General features: G+C 45.5%; 2 protein-coding genes across 4 annotated transcripts in view; both read left to right on the forward strand.

Moving 5' to 3' along the window:
* Window positions 1-1,983: 1,983 nt before the first annotated feature.
* Window positions 1,984-8,222, forward strand: LOC147232460 (acyl-coenzyme A thioesterase 1-like). Its single transcript, XM_086148922.1, has 11 exons — window positions 1,984-2,018; window positions 3,141-3,339; window positions 3,954-4,053; window positions 5,439-5,629; window positions 5,739-5,908; window positions 6,294-6,413; window positions 6,494-6,576; window positions 6,674-6,767; window positions 6,898-6,978; window positions 7,844-7,985; window positions 8,086-8,222. The coding sequence occupies exons 2-11, from the start codon at window positions 3,144-3,146 to the stop codon at window positions 8,220-8,222; spliced, it is 1,314 nt and encodes a 437-aa protein (XP_086005048.1). The 5' UTR covers window positions 1,984-2,018; window positions 3,141-3,143.
* Window positions 8,223-9,736: 1,514 nt separating this feature from the next.
* Window positions 9,737-19,661, forward strand: part of LOC147232461 (metabotropic glutamate receptor 8-like) — a 54,911-nt gene continuing 44,986 nt past the window's right edge. The window contains exons 1-2 of one of the 3 annotated variants that reach the window (XM_086149308.1): window positions 9,737-10,420; window positions 11,201-11,903. In XM_086149308.1, coding sequence (XP_086005434.1) covers window positions 11,352-11,903 — 552 coding nt within the window. In that variant the 5' untranslated portion in view covers window positions 9,737-10,420; window positions 11,201-11,351. Of the gene's footprint in view, window positions 10,421-10,511; window positions 11,026-11,200; window positions 11,904-19,661 lie in introns of those variants that run through there. The other 2 variants (XR_015106360.1, XM_086149307.1) reach the window with 2 other exon arrangements.

A 19,661-nucleotide genomic window follows, 5' to 3' on the forward strand; every position in this document is an offset into this window, starting at 1 on the left:
GAATGAAAAGCTAAACCAAAACAAATCACGAACATGCTAACGTAAGAGTCCCATCCCACCCTTTGATAACATTTACGAATGTGCTCACCGCTGGTGTTAGCATCCACTGAAATCTGATAGCGGTATATGGTTAACATTAGCTTTGTAGATATAACTGGTGTGTTTCTTCTTTTTTTACAAGGGTTGTGTGTCTTTGGGAACAGATTCTATTTTGGAAGTTTGATGAAAATGTAAAAAAAGTTTTATGCCGGGTTTATTCCCCTGTTAATGTATGTAGCTAGCTGCTAGCGTTAGCATTAGCTGATGCTCAGCTACGCTCAGACTAAAGACAGAAAAATGTTTATTATAAAAGAAAGCGTCTTCTAGTTTTTATCCTTCTATTTGTAAGTATGAAATAATGTGCCTCTAACAATAAGAAGTCAAAGTGCACTGGGTTTTGTCACTAACCCCCCCCCCCCCACACACACACACAAAAGTGTAAATAAATGGTTCTTGCTGGATTTAGAAGAATATCTGGGCATAGTCTTGTTTTTGTTTTTTTAGTTTTCTGTTTCAAATCTCCAGAAAATTCTCAGAAAGTTGTCTCAGGTAGGTGACCTGCTGCTCATGTTCAGGTAATGTTTTATTTTTATGTCTATTTTGTATAAAAGCGATGCTAAATATCCACTTATTTGCTGCTGCTTATGATTCTTTGTAATATCTCTCAAAAGCATTTTTAAAATTTAAAATCTGCAATAGCACACCTGGTTAGTAGTTGTCTACAAAACATTAATGACAAACCAAACAGCGGCGAACTACCATTTTATATGTAAGCCTACACTGAGAATCATCTTCTGTTCTGACTTGGTTATGAAGTCACTGAGCATTCAGTGGCACGTCTTGGACCGCTGAACAGTAAATCAGCTTTCCCTGACCAGCACGGCAAATGTGCCTTCATCAGGAGCTTCCTCTGAGGGTTGGGGGGGCAGACGGAGAGAGAGAGAGCATTCGAGCAGCTAAACCTGAAGATATTGCCAATGGATGAAATGAATAGGGATCTCATGGCTGTTTCTCCATGTCGAGATCATGGGTTGTCTGAGAACTGTTTCGTGATTAGGACAGAAACGCGGACAGGCAGAAAAGTGTTTTTGTTCCCAAAGGTTGTGTGGTGATGGCTAGTTTTGAGGATGAAAGTTGATGAATCCTGTGGCGGGGTTGTTTCTGTCAGTTTCCCATGATGCGTAGTGTTGGTGACAAGTCGATGGGGCCTGTGAGGACTTCCAGGAGGTCTGCACCTTAGTTTCTGGCGAAGTATGAAACGTCACAAGCCAGAGAGAACTTTCCTTCTTGTTCCTGCAGCCACAAGACCAACATCAAATTTCTCATTGAAGAGGCAGAAAGCTAAAGCGTATTAAAAAAAAAAGGCGAAGATCGATTCTGTGGCAGAAGCAGAAGTGGTTCTTGTGTGAGGACAGATTCCTTTCTTGTATCTTTGGATCTTCTTTTTTAATCGAAGTTGATTGCTAGAAAAATTGGCCTTTGTTCCACGAGCTTGTGCTCCTTGCCAGTTAGCTTGCCGAGTCAGAAATCGAAGTTGAGCGCCATCTTACATGACAATCACTGCAAATCCCATCAAGCAATTAGCCATTAGCCAGATGCTAACTGAGCTGATATTCACCCTGCAGAAAGAGGTTAGCTGTTAGCGACGGTAACAGTGGGTGATGAGCGTCGCTGTGTAGTTTTTGAGTGTGTTCATGTGCCATATATTAATAAATGGTTTAACAATAACACCAACCAGCCAGTAAAACTATTTTCAAAACCTAAGCAGATAATGCAGGAAACATGAGTGTTTGTGTGTGTGTGTGTATATATATATATGTTACAAGAGGTCAGACCACATAATGGACTGTTGTGTTTTGTGTTTAGCGGCGCCTGATGTCCGTGGGTGGAGTCTTGATGCTCCGACAGTGATATAAAAACAGCCGCAGCTCAGAGGGAGCAACAGCTGGAGGTGGTTGGGAACCTGGGAGGCACAAGCAGTAAGTTCTGCCTTTCACACTCATTTCACACTCACACACGCATAGTTTTGACAGACGTGGGGTGTTTGAGGGACAAATTTTTTGACGTGTCTCTGACATCTTGAATTTGATCACAAAAAGGGGTGCCTCTTTCTTCTACTGATTTAAGGCCTTTCAATGAGCAGATTCGCTTCAGTAGAAGATCCTTAACCTTTTGTAGAATCTCGACTTTGTTTTGTATATTTGGCTATATTTTTGTGTGTGTATGTGTATGTATATAAATAAATACACATATGTATCTCAAAATCTTTGTACTTAAGACCTTAAAACACTTTATAGCCTTGACTTTGACACTTTATAGTTTTATTTGTATTTCTTATTCTACCCCCTTTTTTTTACTGTTTATACAATTTCCTACTATTATTTATTATTGTTATGTTTTACTTGAAACTCTGGCACAACAATTTCCTTCGGGATAAATAAAGTTGTTAGTTATTCTTATTCTTATTCTTATTCTTAATTGATGTAACAAAACAGGACCACAAAAACCCAAGAAAAAGTGAAATTGAAAAGAATAAAATACCTTCCTCAAAACGGGCAGAGAAAATGGCTTAAAATATGTAAAACGTTGCTTAAAACACCCAAAAAATTCTTACAAGAAATGTTGCAAAAAAGTGGATAAAAAAAATATTGATATGTAATCAATCGAAATTTCAAAATTATCCAGGTAAAATTACCCCGGCCTTTGGGTTTGAATGTGTGCGACACATTCAAATTCTACCACAAACCCCAGCTGGCGTCAAAACGTGCCCTTGAATACGCCTCTAGAAAGAGTTTGTCAGCCAGCGTCACTGAGGAAAGGCTTTCACCGAGGAAACTTTCCCTCAGACTCAGATAGGCATCCGTTCAAACTCCGGGATGCCCTGATCCAGGAAAGATGGGTTCAAAATGTAAATGAGAGCCAGCTTGAAATCGAACAGTAAAACTAACTTTAATTCAGCATGAACTCCATGTTCTAACCCCTCTGACCCCTGAATGCATCGTTGCGCTTTCGTGCTCGATCCACAGAAATCCAACGCGTGCCTCAATTGTGAGCCATAAATGATTATTCTCCATATTAATCTTTGACGCCTCCGGTTGCAGAAAATGGACAGGACCGAGTGCTGCGCAAAGCTGTCAGTCCAGCCCTGCAGAGGCCTGATGGATGAGAAGGTCCTAATCCTGGTCCAGAACGCCCCACCCAGCGCCCCGCTCACAGTCCACTCCCTCCACCGCTGCGAGAACGAACACAGTTGGGAGGCATTCGGTCACTACGTCGCTGACACCACCGGGACAGTTAACGGTACCCTGAGACACTGTGATCTCGAACGTTCCCCCCCAACTGAAGGAATACAAGAGATTAATATTTAAACGCACTTAGCGGGATTATTCTTTTGAGATTATCTGATCGGTCACAGACTCCCGGTTTGCCTCTCGGGTCAGGTCGCTCACTGACGCCCCCCTTCTGGTCAAGACGAGAAGTGCTTACTGGAGTCCACATTTTACAACTTCTACGTGCTCAGTATGGATCACATGACCACAAACAGACCAATCAGAAGCAGAGGAACTCAAGGGGGAATTAAGTGTGAAAATTCCAAGAGCAGATTGACATACTGTAAACGTTTCACCACGAAAATATATAAATAACAATCAGCAGCATGTAGGTACAAATAGTAAAAACTGTATGAACAATTGCTTTTTAAACCAAATTAACAAAAATACATAGATTAATGAATTTGATTTTCAGGTAAATAATATTACCTGAAAATTGCCTGAAATCATCTTTGTGACTGGAAGGTGTCCTGAAGAGATTAGGTCAATTTCTTCTTCATTGAGCCTTTTTATGAATGAAAAACCAACTCATAAAAAAAAATTAAAAAAAAAAAATCTTAATTTTGGATTCTTCCTGTGTCTCAGTGTCTGAGGACACCAGTCTGGGAGGGACGTACTCCGGGGTGGAACCCATGGGCCTCCTGTGGAGCCTCAGACCCGTCCCGGGAAGCAAACCTGGTCTCAGGTAGGCGTGGCAGCTCACACGATCTGGATCGATGCTGAACCACTAATGCTCGGCTCACAACTAAAGATTTTCACGGTCACAGACTGAGAATTGAAAGTCAGAGGGAAATTTTAGGAATTTCATTGGTGTCGCAGTGCGCTCCTGTCATCTTGATCATGAAGTACAAGGTGGTAATCGCAGCTTTTTAAGATGAGTGTTTTCATAGTCTTGGGCCGACCACAATATCAAACATGATATTATCGCAAGTCTTTTTCAGTCTTTATGGTGATGTAACGTAATCAACAACGAATAGACGAGCTCCAACAAAACCGGAAAAAAGAAACCTGGTAAAGAAACAATCACCAGAGCCGTACTGGCAGCAGAGACGGTATTTGTCGGCGGTATGGATGAACGGGAACGGCAAAGGACATTCTGATCAGTATGGCGTGTCCAGAAAGAGTAGTTGCCGGTGGAGCTGTGGGCAGAACAGCCGGGCTTGGACGATGCCAACTCTGCAGATACCCAGTGAAAACATTGCATGGTGGGAAAAAAATGTTGAAAACATTTATTTGTACTCTTGTAAATAGTGACCCTAGAACAGGGGTCGGCAACCCGTAACACCCAAAGAGCCATTTGGACCCGGTTTCCTCGGAAAAGAAAACACTGGGAGCCGCAATTACTTTTTGACGTCTAAAATAAAGGTACCACTGTATATATTACTTTTTATTACCTTTACACTTTGTATAAACAAGTGTGTAGTGTGTTGATTGTGAAATTCACAAAGTATTATGGAGAAAATTAAATTTTATTTAGATGATGAACTCATTTTGAGCTTTGGGCTTTCAGAGCGTGTAGCGGAGCCTTGACCTGAATTTTGAAAATAAATCGGGAAAAAAATCACTGTGTCAGTAAACAATAAAAAATAAATATTTGCAAAATATCTTCATAAATATTTATTTCACCTGGTTTATGGGACTTCTGCTCCTGAACTTCTGCGCACAGCATCTGCAAATCGGGACTTTACTGGCTGGCGGGTATACCGGCTTCCGCGAGTCTGACGTTATTTTGAGCGGCAAAAAATAATAAATAAAATTTTGTTTAATATTTCAAGATCACAATAATCTTCCAACTTAGAACTAAAAGTTAAAAAAAGAAATTAACACAAATAAAATACACTTCAATTATATATTTATAATTTATTTTCCCAAGCCACCGCGGGTTGCCGACCGCTGCCCTAGAGGATTCATAGTCTGAGGCAAGGCTGCAACTAAAAACTCTTAAAACTTATCTTTAGTTGTGAGAAGGTATGTGATGACAGTTTTCCACAAGTCTTTTCCAAGATCTTTTCAAAGTCCTCTGATGCATGGTTAGCATAACTGAGTCTGCTCCTCTCCTTCCTCCGTCAGGCTGAGGAAGATGAACGTCCAGGCCCCCATGGAGGTCACCGTCTCAGTGCACGTGGGTCACCTGACCGAGGGTTGGGCGGATCGGACGCCGCTGGCTATCCTGCTGGTGGAGCGGTGGTTCATTGCGCCGGGTGTCCGCAGGATCCCGGTGATGGAGAACGACCTGACTGCCACCCTCTTCCTGCCTTCAGGTCCGTAGGCGCGGTAAATTAAACCCAAACATACCAAGGTCCAATTGGAAGTTTCTCAAATGCAAAACCTCTTGGGGGATTTAAGAAAAAATCAAATGTACTTCTGCAGGGCCAGGACCCTTCCCCGGTGTGCTGGACATGTGGGGGGGCGGGGGGAAGCTGGTGGAGTACCGGGCCTCGCTTCTGGCATCGCATGGCTTCGCCGCAATGGCCCTCAACTACCTGTCGCCCAGAATAACCCTGGAGACGGGCAAGATGGTGGACGATAGCTACTTCGAGGTAAATCCGAGCAAGCGATTGGGGTGTGGTTCTTTCTCAGTGCGCCCTCTATTGGCCAGAGCAGGAAAAACAGCAGAATGGTGCAATCAATGAAAGAGAAAATAATAATCTTGTCAACAATGCCTGTTTAAAAAGGATCACTGGGAATATATGGGAAAAACCCTGAAATTAGAACAAGGCAGGTGAAGCAGTACAGATGAATCAATGAATTATCTTTTCAGTTGCAAAGAATATTCTGTTTATTGTTTTCATGACAGGCAATTTATACATTTTGAACACAAGAGAGAATTCTCTCCGCTGTGAGTCTCAAGCTCCTCCGTACAAAGACTAAAACAGTCTCAGCTCAGGCGTGGAGGCTGAGTTTCTGTCAACGTCTCTGCTGCAGGTGGCGTACCAAGTCCTGCAGCAGCATCCCAGCGTGGTCGGCAGCAGGATCGCCATGCTGGGTATCTCCCTGGGATCCAGCGTGGCTCTTAAAATGGCTGCTTATTCCAAAGTGATAAAGGTGAGGAAAAACATCAAGTTGGTACTAGGTTGGGTCCGCCAGGCTCAACACAGAAGTGTGTGTGTGTGCTCACCTTGCAGCCAAAGTGCCTGGTGTGTATGAACGGGAGCTGTACGGAGCCAACGGGTGGAATCCTGGAGAAGTTCCTCAACTTGTGCCAAACGTATGTTCTCACACATACAGAACCCAACTGTTTATACTCAAGAAAGTGTTTGCTGGGGTCGGGAGGCTTAGTCATCTTTCACCCCTTGTCTGATCAGAAATGCAGAAAAAATGCGCTTGGACAAAGATAATAACATGATCTTCCGCGACATGCTGCTGCCAAACACCAGTGGCCCGGCACTGAAGTTTGATGTGGGTACTTTCCTAATGCAAAGTGTTTTGTCCAGAAGGTAGCAGGTCACAAATACAGCTGTCAATGAAATGTGCTGATCAAGGTGTGTGTTTGTGTGTGTGTGTGTGTGTGTGTGTGCGTGTTCAATAGATGGGTCGGCTGCGGTGCCCCCTGCTGCTGGTCGTCAGCCAGGACGACCAGAATTGTCCCTCCAAAGAGGTGGCCATGGATGTAAGTTTACAAAAACAACCGCGGATCACGGATCCCTCGCCACTAGGTGGCGCTGTTGTGCTTCTGTAGATGCTGTATTCGAGCCCTGCTTCCTTTGTACTTCTAGTTACTGCTTGTCGCTTCCTTTATATCTTTTAAATCAAGCTGTCAGTAAAATATAGAGCTCGCTGTGTATCACAAAGCAAGTAGGTCTACGTGCGCGCGCGTGCACACAAAGCCTCATATTCACACCCACAAAAGTGAATTTTGTGTCAGTGCTGAAAAATGGGTGGTTTTGTCAAGAAAAAAAAAGTGCTGGCGGTGGCAAGGAAACAGCGGAGCGAAGTGAAGGCGCCGCGAGAAAAAGGGAGAAGAAAAGAGGAGACGCTGCGCTCGGCATGGATAACACCCTGAAATTCCCACAGAAATAGTTAGGTCTTTTCGAGAAAACTCCTCGAGCCGACGGTTCAGAAACGCCGGGAACAAACCATACCTCGGCAGGGCTGGGGAGGTTGAGCCAATCGCAGCTCAATTGGGCCAAGGAGGCGGCGTGTAGTAAGCAAGATCGAGGCGTCCAACCATTCACCCTTTCATTAACACCTGTGGACAATTTTATTGAGTGAAGCTGCCAAAATGTTTCTGGACTGTGGGAGGAAGGCGGAGAACATGGAGATAATTCAGGCAGGAGAACATCCAGCGAGCCCAGGTGGTGGAACCTAGAGAGAGTCCATGCGGGGAACATGGAGAGCACACACAGGTGGAACTCTAACATTTTAGTACCGGTACTCTTCCTGCTGCGAGGCATCAGCACTGAGACTTTCGGGTGTGAGACTTGATGATTTGTGAACGGGAAGGCAGAGTCAGCGCTGAGAAGGTTTGTCTCCAGGTGAAGGCGATGATGGAGAAAGCAGGAAACAGCCACCTCCTCACCATCCTGTCCTACCCGGACGCCGGCCACCTGATCGAGCCGCCGTACTTGCCCCACACCCGGGCCAGCAATTTCCGCAGCGCCATAAGTGGCGACAAACGTAGGACATCACCTGAGCCATGCTAACACTTATCATAGACTGACAGTCATTGTGCTAAGCTAGCTAGCGATCTCAGGCTCTGGTCGTGTTGTTGCCGCAGTGATGGTGTTGTGGGGCGGGGAGACGGCGGCGCACTGCCGGACCCAGGAGGACGTCTGGAGGAAGACGCTGGATTTCCTGAGGAAGAACCTCGTCGACGGCTGGTTGCCCAGCGGGAGGCCCATGTCCCACCTGTGACAGCCAGGACGCTGTGGGAATGTTAGTCGCCCAAGTGGAACCAACATTACTTCCTGTTTTCTGTCCTTTGACAGCAAAACTCGTTTGAAAACTGTTGCGACGTCAGACACTTTTAATTTAATTTCAGAAATATCTTCTGAAACATTAGCCTACTCGTGTTACTAGACCATCTAAAGGCTGTGTTGTAAATATCTGAAGGAATTAAGAAGATATAAGATAGAGCTGCTGTAACAGGCTGTTGTTTTTTTACAGCAACACGTAGTTCCTGGGTTTTGCTACCACCTCCGTCCACCAGACAACTCTGTTTTCTCCCCCAGAGTTTAATTTTGGTGGGTTTCAATTGACCCAATTCAATTTCCATCTGATGATTACATTGTTTTTTTCATTGTTTTTTCTGATTTTGTGTCAAGTTTCCTTTTTAAAAAAAAAACAAAAAAAACACACACACAAAACAACCACTTGCTCACTTTTTTGCAGGATTAATTGAGGATTTGACTGTAATTATGAAAACTATTGACCAGACAAAACTGGCAAATTACATCCAACTTTTTGAATCATCAGATGTAACTAGTTTCATTACGTGCCTCTTGAAGATGTCATTTCTGGATTTGTCCAGAGGCCATGCCCTGTATCCACTCATGTCTCATCTCCTGCTCTTTACTGTTTTTTCTTTTTTTTCACTGATTGCATTTTCTGATTTTTAGATACATATAATATCTATATGTAGTAACATACACAGTATATGTATTATTTTCAAGATTTACTGACAAGATGATGAATTGTGATTGGTTTCTTTCAGATGCTTTGAATGAAATTCAATAAATTCCCTATCTATTTTGACATCCGGCAACCGTATCCATGTGTAGTTCAGGTATTCGTCAACTTTGTGTGTGTGTGCGTACGTGTTTGATAAACATAAACACTTTCTCAGCTCTTTTTCTGCACCGGTTTGTTTTCACTAATCTAACTTTGTGATTTTAAGGTAGGTATGATAACATTCATATATCATTTAAGAAAATGTATCTAACATTTATAGTTAAAGTCAGCTTTATTGTAAATTTCTCCACATGTGCCAGATATACAGAGAAATTGAGAAGACGTTTCTTACTATCCTACGCCAGATTAAAAATTTCCAAACAAAACTGAGGAAAAAAAAAGCGCAGCAGAGTTGAACACTCACTATCCACTTTTTCTAAAACCACATATTTTCATTGTTTTTTCGGGGTGAATCTGTTTTTTGCATTTGTATATACTTGTTAGGTACCCTTGTGTTAAATAAGATTTTTACTGAAAAAAAAATAGCAGTGCAGGTTTAGTATGGCTTGCGTTAAAAAAACAGTAATAGTAGGTTTTATTTATCTGTAATAATACGACAAAATATATTAATATCATAAAGGAAGTTATTTAATTGGTTTTAAATTGCAGTATATTCCCTTATAGAATCGCGTTTTTATCCACATGTAGTTCCGGAATTCACCCACTAGGGGGCGCAAGATCCCCGTGTCTATTCACGAGTGTGTGTGTGTGTGTGTGTGTGTGTGTGTGTGTGTGTGTGTGTGTGTGTGTGTGTGTGTGTGTGATGAAGATGAGTACGCGCGCCCGTGCTTGATGGAAATATTTCTATCAAAATAAAATAAAGCTGATGTGGATGAAGATGATGAGGAGTAAGAGACCCTGGAGCTTCCAGCGTTTGGCGTGACGTGACGTGGACTGGGGGGGGGGGGAGAGGAGTGGTGGCTGCGAACCGACTCATCTGGAAGAGGACGTGAACATGCCTTCACCGCGCAGGACCACGCCACGCACTCGCCCGTGAACGGACGCGAGGAGAAGGCAGCTTCCGGCGGCGGCGTGGGATCCCCACGGGAATCGAACCGGCGTCCGGATCCTCCATCTCTCCTCTCCGGTCCATGAGGACTTCACCGGGGGGACTCGAGGCGGGATACCCGGCTGCGGTCCTCTCCGGGCGGATGTGACCGGACCCCCCACCCCGCCTCCTCCCCGGTTCCCCCCTGCTCCGATGCGGACACCGGGGGTCACGGCGGATCCGCACGCTGGGATTCTTTTCGCGTGGGCGGGAAAAGCCGGAGCCGTGAGCGTGACGTGACGAACAGCTGGAGACGGGGAACATCTGTATCCACGCAGGGGAAGCGGAGTGAGAAAGAGTGAGAGAGGGGGAGTGAGACCTGCGGGGTCCGGAGGTACGTGAACGCAACACTTTCCCGCTCACTCCGCGAGCCGGTGATAACTTTTACACCCTCGCGGGCACGCGGGGAGCTTCCGAATCGGGAACGCGAGCTCTCAGCGTGACGTACGGGTCTGTAACGCAAATCGATCAATCGATCGATCGATCGATCGGCGATGACGAGGCGGGTTGCAGGTCGTTCCAGATCAGATTCTCGTTCCGGTTTGAGAGAAACTTGAGCTCGTGCTGACCGCGCGTCTGTGCGAGCAACCGGATCCGCATGCGTGCTTGCAGAGCGCACGCGCGCGTGGTTTTTTTTTTCTTTTTTTTTTTTTTTGCGGGGAAACTGAATCGGGCTGCGCGCGCGTGAGTGTTGTTAAACGAATCGCGCACGCGCGCAGGTGTTTCCTGGTCGCGTGGGGAAAAATTGCTCCTCGCGAACCCCGTGCACGCGACGCGAAAGCCCAGCGCATGCTCCGTGGCGTGCACGGCGCGTGACGGGGGGGGTGACACGCACGCACGCACGCGCGTGCACGCAACGTCTATATAATTTTTTTTTTCTAAAAAGACACATTCAGTGTTTTGTTTTTCCTCACTTCATCGCAGCTTCGGATTGATCAGGTAATAAAATTCTGCTGTCCAATCATCCAATCATCCAGTCAATCAATCAATCAATCAATCAATCGGATGTCTTTATTTTTTGATTGTCAAATTGGTTCTTGTTTGATTTATTTCATTGAATTATTCTTGGTTGTCATCAGAGTCTCCTATTGATAATTGATTATTTTCACTCCAGGAAGGATGTGAAGTAACGCCCGCAGGAAGTGGAACCCCTTCGCCGTGGCGCCCGGTGACGCCGGACGACTCTGCCCAGCCGTCAGCGCCGCCGCTTCCTGTCAGCGGTGACATTTCCCACCGCGTCGCCACTCAAGATCAGGGGTCACAAGATGGCGGCGGGCCGGCGGCCGCCCGGTGCCGCCGTCCACTTCCTGCCCGTGCTGATGATGCACAGCTGCTGGCTGCTGGGCGCCGCCAACACCAAGGCCGCCGTCGGCGCCCTTTCGGACGCCCAGCAGCCGCCGCTGCAGCAGGAGCACGCCCACTCCATCCGGCTGGACGGGGACATCATCCTGGGCGGTTTGTTTCCCGTGCACGCCCGCGGCGAGCGCGGCGCCCCCTGCGGCGAGCTGAAGAAGGAGAAGGGCATCCACCGGCTGGAGGCCATGCTGTTCGCCATCGACCTCATCAACAAGGACCCGGAGCTGCTGCCCAACGTGACGCTCGGCGCCCGCGTCCTGGACACCTGCTCGCGCGACACCTACGCCCTGGAGCAGTCGCTCACCTTTGTGCAGGCGCTCATCGAGCGCGACGGTTCCGACGTGCGCTGCGCCAACGGCGAGCCGCCCGTCTTCGCCAAACCCGACAAGGTGGTGGGCGTGATCGGGGCGTCGGCCAGCTCCGTCTCCATCATGGTGGCCAACATCCTGAGGCTGTTCAAGGTAGGGAGGTCAAACCCGGAGCAGGAGCGAAGGGCGAAGGGTGAAGGGCGAGAGGACCAGGGACTTCCTGGCAATTTCCTCCTGGCTCGGTCGTCTTCACGTGCCTCCGCATTGTTCTTTCAGGGTTCTCCACCTTCTCCCACCTCTGTTCTTCATGTTCTCCAGCCCGGGTTCACTTCATAGTCTCCTTGGTTCTCCCTGCATGTTCTTGCTATGTCGTCCTACCTGGGTTCTCCGCATCCTCCTAGCTGGGATCCCCATGTTCTCCTCCTGGGGTCTCTTTCTGCACCTTCTCACCATGTTCTCCTTGCTTGGGTCTCCACACGTGTTACCCGAGAGTGTTCATAGCTCCACCTTGAGGAGGAGCAAATGGCCGATGCAGGAAACAGGGCGGCTCCACCTTTCCAAATAAAGCAAGCCTTTCCCACCTGCAGCCTTTTTAATGTGTTGGGCGTGATCTACCAGGTGTGACCAGCAGGGGGCGCCACAACAACAAGCCCATATATCTATATGTATGTTTTTTTATAAAAATAAGTGAGGAACTCGGCAGGAAGTGAAGACCAGAAGGGAAATTTTCAAAATAATAGATCTACATTTTCCGCAGCTGCGTCACTCAGTAACCGTTTTTTGTGAAATATCAACACCCCCCCCCCCCGACCTTTTGACTTGGTACGTTCCAGAGGTTTTTCTGATTAGGTCATTTATGTCTCATTAAGGAAAACGTCAGGTGTTTTTGTCTGGACGCTCTGCCTCAGAACCTACAAAGGACCATACCGAGGTGTTTGAGTGTGTGTGTGTGTGTGTGTGTGTGTGTGTGAGAGTGTGTGAGGTCACCTGTCTGCTCTGTCGACACGGCGCCGGTTCATTAGCACACCGGCTAACAGCGTCCTTGTTAAGCCGGCGCTTTCATTGTCCACGTTAATGAAGCCCTTTTGTGCTCCGCGCTCGGTTAATTGAAAGGCCGGGAAACCGGTTCCACGTTAGTGTGTGTGTGTGTTTGTGTGTGTGTGTTTGGCGTTGTACTCTGTTCTCTGTTACGTGGTGGGAACTGGAGGTTCTGAGGGTTGGATCGAGGACGCCGTCAGCTCCGGGGGGGGGGATGGTGTGACGTTGTTCCACCGACACGGCGAGGACACTTGGGTTCTCGCTCCTTGAGGAACGTGGTGGAGGTTCCACGTGATTTTCAGTGTTCTTGCATTCGGGGCGAAGTGAGGACCGGCGTTTTGAGCAGATTTCTCGAAAACGTTGGTGTCGAACCCTGCTTGGAAATGCGTTTCGAGGGGGGCGCTGTATCTTGGGTCAAAACTCTGTGTGTGTGTGTGTGTTTTTGCCTCATGATGAGGACTCCAGTTTTTTTTTTTTTTTTTTTACCACCAAGTCAGGATTTCTTGCAGAGGCGAAAAACCTTTTCATTCTGTGAGACAAAACAAGGGCAGTTTAAGGGCCTAGGGTTTTCTGTGTGTGTGTGTGTGTGTGTGTGAGGGGTCATTTCCGGGACAAGAAGAAAATCCCCTGATCATTTCCGTGCGTCATGAATTCCTAATCATTTCCAGACAAAAAACAAAACATCTGAAAATATTTAATATTTTTCCCGATCTTTGACAGGTTATATAAGATTCGAGATTTTTTTTTTTTTTTTGCACATTAACGTTCAGAGCCTTGAATTGACCCGTAGAAAAGCCACACCTTTTTTAAGCCCCCCCACCCCCCCACCCTGGCCAGCAGGATCTCGCCCCCCCCACCCAAAACTGAAGGTCAGGATTCTGCCGCCGGCTGAGAAATCGGATCTGCCCTGGAGGCCAAAGCCTCGAGCCGAGTCCAGAAGAAACTCTGAAATTACAGACGAGGAGAAGGAGGAGGTGGAGGAGGAGGTCAAAGGTCGGTCCAGTCTGATCGCCACCCATCACAGAGACCAGGGGCGGATGCTGGACCCAAAATTCGGTTCCGTTCATCAGCAACGTCACGATTTAATGGTTGATGTAGTTTTAAAAATATAGTATATATGATATTTGGGGATTTTCTGGAGGGTTCTCTGGAGTTTTATTATTTCAACGGGGCGATCAGATGCATCGTTGCGCTGCAGTGTGACTTTGGATGTCGGCCTGGCATTGGGGTGCAGTGTGGTTTTGGGGTGCAGCGTGTGGAGTGGCAGGTTTGGATGCACCGTGGGGTTCTGCTGGCGGCTTGGAGTTCAGGTGCAGTGTTCTGTCCTGCTGGTGGCATTCAGATGCAATATGGCGTTCAAATGCGGTGCTCTGGTTCTGCATGGAGTTCGGCTGATGGTGTGGTGTTTGCACACAGAGTGGCGCTCAGGCGCAGCATGGTGTTTGGATATAGTGTGGCGTTCAGGTGCTGCGTGGCCTACAATCAATGTTATGGTTCAGTTGCAGGATGCTTGTGGTGTTTGGTTGCAGCGTTGCGTTCAGATGCAGTGTGATGTTCGGGTGTTTTTTGGTGTTCGGATGCCGGTGTTGCATTAGGTGCAACTTTTAATTTGGCAGCTGTTGTGGCATTCAGATGCATTTTGACGATCAAATGCTGTGTGGCGTTCAGGTACGGCGTGTGGTTCACATGCACATGGCGCTGAGCTGACCGAGTTGTCTTCCTTCCTGTCTGGCGGCGGTGAATCTGAGCGTCACTAGTTGACGGAGGGAGAATTCTCAACGCCTGATTGGCTGAGTCCCCTCGCCCCCCTCCGTCCAATCAGACGGTTATTTCGGGTTCCTGCCCCCGTCGGGCTCCGGGAGGAAAGTCCTGGTCTGAGTCACCGCTGTTGTGACCTTTGACCTCTGCAGCCCGGATCCTGCGGCCTCCACAGTCTCATCTGTTCACAAACTGTGAAAACGACGTTCTCACAGTTTTCCGCCCCCCCAGAAACCCCCTTCCACTTACCTCGGACTCTGAACTAATATGATGTTTCATCCGCCTTTTTTCTTTTATGAGTAAATTATCAATACTTGGAATTAGCCACTAACAGCTAAAGGCTAACAGCTCATGGCATTCACCCAGCTTGCATGGCTCTCATGACTCTTTCCGTGGTCTTTCCTTGGTCATCTAAAATTTATCCGGTTCGTCCATGAGGCCCTGCCATGTGAGTTTGTGTGTGTGTGCGTGTGTGTGTGCCTGCGTGTGTGTGACGTGCACTGTTGAGTCACGGCGCCAAGTGAAGGATGACGAGTGCCGATTCTAACCTGACATTTATTGGGCAACAGACAGAGATGTTTTCTTGCCTGGATGAGCCGGAGGAAGAGAAGGAGGAGTCAGTGTTCTTCCGACTCTGCACACATTTCATGCTTCATTTGTGTCACACACACACAGACACACACACACACACACACACACACACACACACACACACACACACACACCCAAAACGCCAACACGCACAGCATGTCAGCGGCTGAAACGCTGTGGGACAGGCTCTTTATTCCTCATCGTCTGACTGACAGAACCGACCCGAAGGTTCCTGCTGCTGCGAAGAACGCAGAACCAGAAAAGGGTTCCGGGGTCGGAATGACAGAACGAATAAAAAGAAAAAAGGAGAAGAGGAAGATTGGCCGAAAACAAGCAGGAAGTTTTGTTTTTAGAGCCCAACCAGGTTCCCGCAGAACCAGGCTTGGTTGGCTTTAGAACCGGACTGGTTTAATTTCAATTGCATTGTTGCGGAACAGGACTTGGTTAGTTTTAGAACCGTTCCAGTTCTCATAAAGCAGGAACAAACTTGTTGTAGAACCATTCTGGTTCTTGCAGAACCAGATCGTGTTCGCTTTTAGAACTCATTAGGTGCCCGCAGAACCAAACTCAGCTCATTTTGGAACCAATCTGGATCCTGCAAAACCGGACCGGGTTAGTTCTAGAACCAATCTGGTTCTTCTACAGCTGGACAGGGTTTATTCTAGAACCAACCTTGTTCTTATAGAACCATGCTTGGCTTGTTATGGAACCGATCTGGTTCTTATAAAGCTTGGGTGGTTTCAGGTCTGGTTCTATCGCTGTTTTAGGACGAAAGTAGACGACAGTGTCTTAGAACCAATCTGGTTCTCATAGAACTGTTCTTGGCTTGTTGTAGAACCGATCTGGTTCTTATCCAGCTTGTCAGGGTTTGCTTTAGAACCAATGTGAAGAACCGGGTTCTTTGTAGAACTGTTCTGGTTTTCACCAGCGGGTTCTAAACGTGCCTCCATGACTGTATTGGCTTAATCAAGACCAGGGGTGCACACTTTTATCATGCAAGCTACGTATAAAATGTCCAAGTCAAAATGATCAACCTACTATAAAAGTGTAAAACAAATATTCATTTATACATGTACTGAGAATTTTTTATACGTACAATATATGTTGGTGTACCTTGCATGAACCCTTATTGGACTATACAACTGTACATTTTTTGTCATCACCTTACCCTAATGACTTGCACTGAATGGAATCATCCAGCGGTATATATATATATATATATATATATATATATATATATATATGTATATGTATATGTATATGTATATAGTCCAGACAGCAGCTACTGCTCGCCAACCTCAAGAAAACTTCCAAACGATCATCGTAATTTTTTATGAACGGTCTGAAAATGCCGCTCCCCATTGCCCTTCTTCAGTATCGCGATGGTAGACTGATAGATGAGGCAAACGCACATCAAAAATGACATCTTAAAACAAAAAAGTCCTCCTCAAGTTTTTGGCTTCTTATGTGGTCCAGCTCCCCCACTCATTTTAATACCCGTTTCCTGAGTTTAAAATAAATAAATTGGAGGATAACTAGGTAACTCGCTAGCTTGCTAGAGTTTTGCACTGCTTCGCGCTGTTGTGTGCGCATGCACGGTGACCCATGTGTTCCGGTTGGAACACATGAATCGCCTGTTCCATCCAATTATTGTTATTATTATTTATCCAAACCAATTTCCTGTAATTACAAGCCAATTATATGTCCAGATTAAGGGATTTCGGGATTATAGGTTAAGGGATTAAGAGATTAATTCTGCCGGTACGTCTGGGGTGCAGGATGAAACTAGTAGGAAATTACTAGGTGGGATCACAAAATTGATTATCCTGCAGGAATAAGACGTGAACAACATCCTTATCTGGTGGGAACAAGTTAATTTGCTTGTTATAACAAGTTAAACGACCCGCTATACGAAGTGAATTTGCTTGTTTGAATAAGTTAACGATCTCGTTTGAACAAGTTAATTGGCTCGTTATAACAAGTTTATCAATCGCATGAAATGAGTCGAGTGACTCATCGGTACTCGTTGGGTTAACTCGTCCGAACAAGTTAAATGACTTGTTGGAAGTTGTTGGGTTAACGCGTCCGAACAAGTTAACTGACTTGTTGGAACTAATTGTGTTAACTTGCCCGAACAAGTTCACTAACTTGTTGGAACTCGTTGGGTTAACTCGCCCAAACAAGTTAACTAACTTGTTGGAACTCGCTGGGTTAATTCGTCCAAACAAGTTAACTGACTTGTTTCCGACGTTTTAGGGAGGAGTTGGTTATCTCATGGGAACGAGTTCCCCAATCTTGTGACTGTTATCAGATTTTTTTTCAATTCTTTTCAAACCTCCTCTCCATTGAACGAGTTTAAGGAATCAAACCAACAATCCATCTACATCCAATCCATCTAATTTTTTATATATGTATATCAGGATATTTATTCTTACCTATTTTTCTATTCATGGAGATATCTCCTGTAACTGCAGGTCTCTCAGATATCTGTATATACTTTTTCTATCTATATTAATATCTATTTCTATATCAGTCTATCTCATTTTATCTTATCCATAGTCACCTATATTTCTAGTTATACAGTATATCTACATCTATATTTGTACCTTAACTCTAGGTGTTTCAGATCTATTACTATACCTTTTTATCTATTTCTATTTCAAAATCCGGTCTATCTCATATCCATGTTTATACCGTATAGCTAATTCATTCAGACGTATATTTATATTAATATGTTTATATATGGCAGGGATGTCAAATACACCGAGGGCCAAAAAAACAAATCGTTACAAGACGAGGGCCGGACGAGTTCAGTGTTTATTAAAACATATTGAACAGCCTGACTGAACATAGCCCACTGAACCAAGACCTAAATGCATAAAGGAAATTGCATGCATTATAAACTGAAAATGCAATATCGTGCCACTCTATGATCATATCAATTACAGCTTTCAAATAGTGAAATGAGAAAATAAAAAGAAATAAATCAAATCAGTTCTATTCTTTCTCATGGGTCCTATCTGCAATTTTCCCTGAGTCCATTAACTGAAAAATAAATATAAATAAATAAAATACACTAAAATAAAATACAGAAATCTATGGCGCACACAGACAAAACAATACTTTCTTCAAAGAAAAATCACATATCTTGTAGAAACAAATGTAAAAATGTAACTGAATTAAAAACTAAAAATACGGTCATGCTCTGTGACGATCACTTGTCTGAGGCTGAGCCTGATACTTGGGGGTGTCTCATCTTTTGTACAAGTTCATCAATGCTTGGGGTCAGGCTCTGAGATAAGAATAAGAATAAGAATAAGAATAAGAATAAGAACAAGAACAAGAACAAGAACAACTTTATTTATCCCGAAGGAAATTGTTGTGCCAGAGTTTCAAGTAAAACGTAACAGTAATAAATAATAGTAGGAAATTGTATAAACAGTAAAAAAAAAAAAAAAAAAAAGGGGGGGGGGACATACAAATAAAACTATAAAGTGTCAAAGTCAAGGCTATAAAGTGTTTTAAGGTCTTAAGTGCAGAGATTTGATGATGATAATGAGGAGATCCTCAGGATTGAGTGAAGGTGCTTATCACTAAGACATATTTTGTGCGATATTTTGTGTAGCTTCATCCAAGAGAACAGTTGTTCACATAGGTTTGTGCTGCCAAACATAGAGAGCGTCTGAGCGGCTTGGATGCGCAGCTGTGGCATCGTGTCGGGGATGAAACGTGCACACTCAGCAGTACCAGCTCTCTCATATTTTTCCTTCAGTGTGTCATTGCACTGGCGCTCGATCAACTCCATTTGTAGGTTTGGTGGTGAGCTTTCCAGGTCAACTCCAAAAGGATCGCCGAGCAGTGCAAACCTGCTTTTTTGGGCTTTTGGGCGGATGTCGGCGGCAAGTATGTTGAATTTATCGACAGACTGTTCACTTGGGAACACAGCGGTAGAGAGCTTCGCTTTCATGGTCTGGCAGCTGGGAAAGGGGCTCAAGTTTTCTATCCACTTCTGCAGGCAAACTTTCTAACACACAGGTTTGGCTTTCACCTCTGTGAACATGTACTCCGCCTCCCACCTGCCTCGAAACCCCCTGTTCTCAGTGTCCACCTTTCGTTTAGCCATTTTTGGGGAGGAGGTAGCTGAAATTTGACATCTGCTCTGAATTCTGATGTAGAATGAAGCCAAAGCCCGCTTGCTGCGGTGCAGAGAGTTGGCGTGTTACCGTTGCATTGTGGGGAATGTAGTATTGGTGCGTTCAAAACACCAGCGGGCGGCTGCGGCCTGTGGGCCGATTCTAATAATAATCGATTTCATCCCAGGGGCCAGAGATAATTCGTTGACATATGTGATGTATGGTATATCGGCATTAGTGTACATATCCATCCATCCATCCATCTATCTGTCTTCCCCTGTTTATCTAGCGTAATGAGGCCCAGACCTCCTCCCCGCCACATGGTCCAGCTGCTCTGGGGGGACCCCAAAGCGTTCCCAGGCCAGCCTGGAGACATAGTCTCTCCAGCGTG

This window comes from Fistularia commersonii, chromosome 7 (genome assembly GCF_037954325.1).
Source record: "Fistularia commersonii isolate RoL2024-O1a breed Wild chromosome 7, RoL_Fcom_v1.0, whole genome shotgun sequence".
Taxonomy (NCBI): Eukaryota; Metazoa; Chordata; class Actinopteri; order Syngnathiformes; family Fistulariidae; genus Fistularia; species Fistularia commersonii.

Bases quoted from the DNA above. Each gene is read 5' to 3' on its own strand.
- LOC147232460 (XM_086148922.1), top strand. From the start codon at position 3,144: ATGGACAGGACCGAGTGCTGCGCAAAGCTGTCAGTCCAGCCCTGCAGA. The intron at 3,340-3,953 runs GTACCCTGAGAC...CCTGTGTCTCAG, and splicing joins CACCACCGGGACAGTTAACG to TGTCTGAGGACACCAGTCTG. The intron at 6,577-6,673 runs GTATGTTCTCAC...TTGTCTGATCAG, and splicing joins TTCCTCAACTTGTGCCAAAC to AAATGCAGAAAAAATGCGCT.